Source organism: Squalius cephalus, assembly GCF_949319135.1.
Source record: "Squalius cephalus genome assembly, chromosome: 14".
NCBI lineage: Eukaryota > Metazoa > Chordata > Actinopteri > Cypriniformes > Leuciscidae > Squalius > Squalius cephalus.
In genome coordinates, this window is record NC_137135.1 from 36314070 (window position 1) to 36321569 (window position 7500).

Below are 7500 nucleotides of genomic sequence, written 5' to 3' on the forward strand. Positions count from 1 at the left end.
TGTGAAAACATCACCGACCAATGAAATACAAGCATTTGCGTCATGTGATCAGAACTCCAGATACACGTCGAGTTCACCGAAACATTCGAGTCCGTTCACACACTATAGACGTTTGATCGAAATCATCAGAGTTCAGATTTGACAGGTCATGTGACTGTACATCCAAACGTGTGTGTGAGTCTCTCACCGGTCAGAGGAACATCTGAACTGAACTGAGACGAGGATCCTGCGCCGGCACACACACTCTTGCGTTCGGCCATGATCTGAGAAAACAAGCAGAACAACTGAAGAAAAGCCTCCGTCGCTTCATGCATGAGGATGGACAGCGCATACTAACACACACACACACACACACACACACACACACACACACACACACACACACAAACACTCACTCACTCACTCACTCAAACAAACACACACACACACGCACGCACACACTCAAATACACACCCACGCTTACACACACACGCTCGCGCGCACGCACACACACACACACACACACACACACACACACACACACACACACACAAACACTCACTCACTCACTCACTCAAACAAACACACACACACGCACGCACGCACACACTCAAATACACACCCACGCTTACACACACACGCTCGCGCGCACGCACACACACACACACACACACACACACACACACACACACACACTCAAACACACACCCACCCACACACACAAACACTCACTCACTCACTCAAACAAACACACACACTCACACATGCTTATACACACACGCTCGCGCGCACACACGCACACTCAAACACACACCCACACACACAAACACTCACTCACTCACACAAACACACACACACACACACACACTCACACACACACACACACACACACACACACACACACACACACACACTCACACACACACACACACACTCACACACACACACACTCAAACACACACCCACACACACAAACACTCACTCACTCAAACAAACACACACACTCACACACACACACACACACTCAAACACACACCCACACACACAAACACTCACTCACTCAAACAAACACACACACTCACACAAACACACAAAAACACACACAAACTCACAAAAACACACACACACACACACACACACACACACACACACACACACACACACACACACTCACTCAAACATACACACTTAAACACACTCACACAACACACTCATGCACACACGCACACAAACACACGTACACAGAACAGCAGAGAAACGGCTTCAGATGAAAGAGGACAGATGATTGGTTGCCGAGTCTCTTTCCTCATAAATATTCATGAGCCAGATAATAAATGTGTGACTAGTGATTCAATTTGTCCATAAGAATGTGTGTGTTGTCGTGCTGTGCGAGTGTGTGTTCTCACCGTGGAGCAGATCAGCTTCAGGCTGCTGGCCACGGTTTCTGCAGGACTCTCACACTGAAACACGTGGCATTTCAACACACGCGTGTTCTTGTCACGGGCCACATACGCAAAATCCCTGAAACACGACAACAGAGGCGTCAGTGAAGCAGCGATCAGTGCAGTTTCCTTCAGACGTCGGCATTAATAACCAGATCAGCGCTCAGGGGAGCGGATATACACAGGTGAACAGATGATACTGTTACTTCTCTCAACTCAATTCTGTAGCAAATACTTAAAGAGTACTTTAAATGTTCTCCTCTTTGAGCACATTGTACTGAAAATCATTCTCAGAAATCAGTTTATCAAATAAAAATAAAAACAATACAAATAAAACACATTAAATGCAAAAAAGCAATGAAAATAAAACACTTACTAAAAAGCAATTACATTTAAAAAATGTAAAATTAAAGTCCCCCTGCAGTCAATCCCTTAAAACTCATCTCTGAGCACCAAAATTACATATTTAAACGTTTTTTAAATTCAATTTAATTCACATTTATTTGTATAGCGCTTTTCACAATACACATCATTTCAAAGCAGTTTTACAGAAAGTGCATGAGTCCACATTACACTTTAGAGAGATCTGTTATCAGAGGTCACTGTCTAAGTTATGCATTTCAGAAAATCACAGTCAGCGAAAAATGTATTAATTTAAACAATGTAATAATTTAATGCAGAAGCAATGAGCTCATTGAAGTCATGAATACTTTGAAAAAAAAAATTGTTAATGCCTTAAAATATCTTGAACGTAACTCGACACCTTGCCTCATTTAGTATGCGCGGTTCTATGAATATGCAAATTAGCCCCGCCTCCACTCACTCACTCAGCTCAGAGATCCACTGGTTGACGATCACACGTTGATCTGATTGGTTACAAGGTAGTTTGTGACATCAGAAACACCAGCGATTTCAAAGTGTGTTTTTGAGACTGTCTTTGGTTCACTGCAGTTTTAAGGAGGAAATACTCAGCAATGCTGTCGACTTATGAACTTACACATGGTTTGTGTTAAAGCATATTAAAAACACCACATAGACACATAAACAACATTAAAAGCTGGATTTACACCACAGGGGGACTTTAAAATAATAAATTTTCAATTAAAAACATGCATGTCATGTGACCATTAACTAACATCAGAGAGCCATGAACGTGTGACGTAAAATTATTGAAATATTAACTCAAAATCTCAGGGGGGCTTCAAGTAAATATCTGAGCTAAAAAAAAAAAAAAACATCTGGGAAACCCGATGGAAGTGAATCAAGCACAGGAACCTCACAGATCCACAGTGTGATTCCCACAGACGAAAATGATGCATTACACTCAGATCGAAGAGCATTTAATCAGCAGCTAATGAGACACCAGGAACAAAAACATCCATCAGAGAGAGAGACACGTGAGAGAACTGGTAGAGGAATATATACGTGTGTGTGTGTGTGTGTGTGATGAATTTAAAGGTTAATGGTTTTGTGGCCGTGTTTCAGTGTCACTGGTGACATTCAGAGAGTTTGCTTCAACACAGTCAAACTGATGCAGCAAATGCTTTCTGGCACACACGCACGCTTTCTGGCACACACACACACACACACACACACACACACACGCTTTCTGGTGTCTAGAACGGCTCAATCTGAGCAAACGCTGGGACAAAACTCACAAACACACTGACACATATTACTGCATGTTGCTGTTATTTTAGTATAACTGAGATACTATAGTTTTTAAGAATATTTTACATTTTTATTTTTATATTTCCAATTTAATTTCAGTTAAAGGTTTAGTAATTTTGTTTGTAGTATTTTTTGTTATTTTTAATATTTTTTTTTAATGTTGATTTAACTTTTTTATTTATTTTAGTCATAGTTTTAGGTATTTTAGTACCTAATGTAATGAAAATAAGAAATGTTTCCTTGACAACTAGCTGAAAAAAAGGTTATTTTTTATATTTTATTTAAGAAGAATTATTCATTTAATAAGTCAATTACAATAAATAATTTTACAATAAAAAAATCTAAATAAAACCCTTTCAGAAGCAAAAAAAATAATGAAAAAGATATTAAAATAAATTACTAATAATTAATAATCAAAATAAAACCCTTTTTAAAAAGCAATACAATTATAAAAAAATGTTAAAAAAATCTAAATTAATAATCAATAAAAAAATAAAAAAAAATAAAATAAAGGTAAAAAAACAAAAACGATCAAAATACAACCATTTTTTAAAAGCAATTAAAACATTTTTTTTTTTGAATAATTTCTAAATAAATATTTTTTCCCCTTTCTGCCGCTCTCTTTGACGTTGTGTCGAATGAGTTAGACCCTAGGGGTCGTACCTGGGAGCCCCAAGCACCTCGGATGTTTTTGACGTGTGGAATTTGCATGCCTGGCCTATAAAAAGACTTTGTTCTTCGGAGCCGGAGCCGAAGCATCGCGTCTCTAGGGATGAGAAGCAAATCCATTCCCTTCACCTCAGCTGGATCCATAGAGCACATTTCAGCGCTCTCTCTCTCTTTACGGCACAGATCAGTGTGAGACGTTCCCCTAAGAGCTTCAGCGGCGATATAACAGAGGCGATTTCCCTTTATAATAAAGAGCAAATTCCTCTAAAAGAACTTCACTGCGGATCGTGTGTTTTTTAAAGATGCCGTTCTGTCCGTGTCCTGCTGGATGCGTTCGATATTAGTGGTGTAACGATGCCCTTATGTCACGATTCGATACACATCACGAAACTAAACTCACAAGACGATATTATTGCGATACTTCAAGACATATGATAAAAGATTAACAAAAGAATGTACTGTTGATTAAAATGCTGAATTTGATATTACATTGTGTATGTAAATGAATAGTCTTGGACTTGGTGCTGAAACCCAAAGCACAGGACAATAGAGACGCCAGAATAACAATATTCATGATTCTGAAGCTGAAAACACAGGATTATTGTAGACGAATATGCTTGATCTCGGTCACTGACTAGATATATTTAACATAATGTCGGACACTTCTTACTGGTAACATCAGACATTATCAGGACACACAAATATGCATTATTATACATTATATTCAACATTATATATAGTAGTTTAATGTACCACTGACACTAAAACTCTGAAAACTGGAATTTCTTTCTCACACAGTAATTTTTATTTTGGGTGAACTATTCACAATACATATTGTTGCATTTTGTATTGCAATATACTGTGACACGATACATTGTTACACCCCTAGTCGACGTATCTCTCTACCCGAAGCGCTCTCGACAGGTTATGCTCCTCTAGGCACTGACTGAATTGCCTCGATACTATCGAGTATCAAAAAATGTCTTGTCATTTGGTACCAAATTTCAATACCTAATGCCAAGTTCACACTGCACGATTTTCATAGTAGTTGGGTCACTGTTCTTTTCACACTGCACGACTATCTGGGGTAACACTCAGTCACTGCGGTGTTCACACTGAACGATGGATCCGATCGGCGACAGGAGGTTTCACACTGCATGACTTTACAAAAGAAAGAATCACAGAAAACTTCTGCCTGGTCCGAAAACTACGTTTCACAACCAAACACACGAGAGAAGTGATGAGGAAATAACACAAGATCCCGCGTGCACGAGAATGAAATTGTTCTTTAAAATGATAGCCTGCAAGAAGATTGCAATCTAAATTGTCTGTTCGCTGATTTGCAGCGAAAAGGAGAAAGAGAAAAACAGATTATGCAGGAGGAAATGTTTGTGTTACTGAAGGAGTGTTACCAAAGAAGTGTTACAGAAGGTTGTGTTACAGAAGGAGTGTTACCGAAGGTTGTGTTACCAAAGGAGTGTTACCGAAGGTTGTGTTACTGAAGGAGTGTTACCGAATGAGTGTTACCAAAGGAGTGTTACCGAATGAGTGTTACCGAATGAGTGTTACCGAATGAGTGTTACCGAAGGAGTGTTACCGAAGGTTGTGTTACTGAAGGAGTGTTACCGAATGAGTGTTACCAAAGGAGTGTTACCGAATGAGTGTTACCGAATGAGTGTTACCGAATGAGTGTTACCGAAGGAGTGTTACCGAAGGTTGTGTTACTGAAGGAGTGTTACCGAAGGTTGTGTTACTGAAGGAGTGTTACCGAAGGAGTGTTACCTAAGGTTGTGTTATCGAAGGAGTGTTACTGAAGGAATGTTACCAAAGGAGTGTTACCGAAGGAGTGTTACCGAAGGAGTGTTACCGAAGGTTGTGTTACTGAAGGAGTGTTACCGAAGGTTGTGTTACCTAAGGTTGTGTTACCGAAGGAGTGTTACCAAAGGTTGCGTTACCGAAGGAGTGTTACCAAAGGTTGTGTTACTGAAGGAGTGTTACCTAAGGTTGTGTTACCGAAGGAGTGTTACCGAAGGAGTGTTACCAAAGGAGTGTTACCGAAGGTTGTGTTACTGAAGGAGTGTTACCGAAGGTTGTGTTACCGAAGGAGTGTTACCAAAGGAGTGTTACCGAAGGTTGTGTTACCGAAGGAGTGTTACCAAAGGAGTGTTACCGAATGAGTGTTGCCAAAGGTTGCAATACCGAAGGAGTATTACCGAAGGAGTGTTACCGAATGAGTGTTACCAAAGGTCGCATTACCGAAGGAGTGTTACCGAAGGTTGTGTTATTGAAGGAGTGTTACCGAAGGAATGCTACCGAAGGTTGTGTTACCGAAGGAGTGTTACCAAAGGTTGTGTTACCAAAGGTTGCGTTACCGAAGGAGTGTTACCGAAGGTTGTGTTACCGAAGGAATGTTACCGAAGGAGTGTTACCAAAGGAGTGTTACCGAAGGAGTGTTACCAAATGTCGCGTTACCGAAGGAGTGTTACCGAAGGTTGTGTTATTGAAGGAGTGTTACCGAAGGAGTGCTACCGAAGGTTGTGTTACCAAAGGTTGTGTTACTGAAGTAGTGTTACCGAAGGAGTGTTACCGAAGGTTGTGTTACCGAAGGAATGTTACCAAAGGTCGCGTTACCGAAGGAGTGTTACCAAAGGTTGCGTTACCGAAGGAGTGTTACCAAAGGTCGCGTTACCGAAGGAGTGTTACCGAAGGTTGTGTTATTGAAGGAGTGTTACCGAAGGAGTGTTACCAAAGGTTGTGTTACCAAAGGTTGCATTACTGAAGTAGTGTTACCGAAGGAGTGTTACCGAAGGTTGTGTTACCGAAGGAATGTTACCGAAGGAGTGTTACCGAAGGAGTGTTACCGAAGGAGTGTTACCAAAGGTTGCGTTACCGAAAGAGTGTTACCGAAGGTTGTGTTAAAGAAGGAGTGTTACCGAAGGAGTGCTACCGAAGGTTGTGTTACCGAAGGAGTGTTACCGAAGGTTGTGTTATTGAAGGAGTGTTACCGAAGGAGTGTTACCAAAGGTTGTGTTACCAAAGGTTGCATTACTGAAGTAGTGTTACCGAAGGAGTGTTACCGAAGGTTGTGTTACCGAAGGAATGTTACCGAAGGAGTGTTACCAAAGGTCGCGTTACCGAAGGAGTGTTACCAAAGGTCGCGTTACCGAAGGAGTGTTACCAAAGGTCGCGTTACCGAAGGAGTGTTACCGAAGGTTGTGTTATTGAAGGAGTGTTACCGAAGGAGTGTTACCAAAGGTTGTGTTACCAAAGGTTGCATTACTGAAGTAGTGTTACCGAAGGAGTGTTACCGAAGGTTGTGTTACCGAAGGAATGTTACCGAAGGAGTGTTACCGAAGGAGTGTTACCGAAGGAGTGTTACCAAAGGTTGCGTTACCGAAAGAGTGTTACCGAAGGTTGTGTTAAAGAAGGAGTGTTACCGAAGGAGTGCTACCGAAGGTTGTGTTACCGAAGGAGTGTTACCAAAGGTTGTGTTACCAAAGGTTGCGTTACCGAAGTAGTGTTACCGAAGGAGTGTTACCGAAGGAGTGTTACCGAAGGAGTGTTACCGAAGGAGTGTTACCTAAGGAGTTAGAGTAGTTGCACCTGAATGCTTGCCTGTATCTGATCCACCAAGTGACACAGTTCAGTAGTTGTGAATGAGACGCTGTGTTCCTCCTGCCATAACTCTGAGCTACCCGCCTCCTAACGGGTTAAATTGTCCATGTTTCAAGGCTGAGAG

The 7500-nt window shown here is 41.1% G+C and overlaps 1 protein-coding gene across 2 annotated transcripts in view; it reads right to left on the reverse strand.

Moving 5' to 3' along the window:
* apbb2a (amyloid beta (A4) precursor protein-binding, family B, member 2a) overlaps window positions 1–7500 on the reverse strand; it is a 38548-nt gene that overhangs the window by 6496 nt on the left and 24552 nt on the right. For both annotated transcript variants that reach the window (XM_079892138.1, XM_079892137.1), the window contains exons 10-11: window positions 1386–1500; window positions 188–263 (exon numbers count right to left, since the gene is read on the reverse strand). In XM_079892138.1, coding sequence (XP_079748264.1) covers window positions 188–263; window positions 1386–1500 — 191 coding nt within the window. The remainder of the gene's footprint in view (window positions 1–187; window positions 264–1385; window positions 1501–7500) is intronic.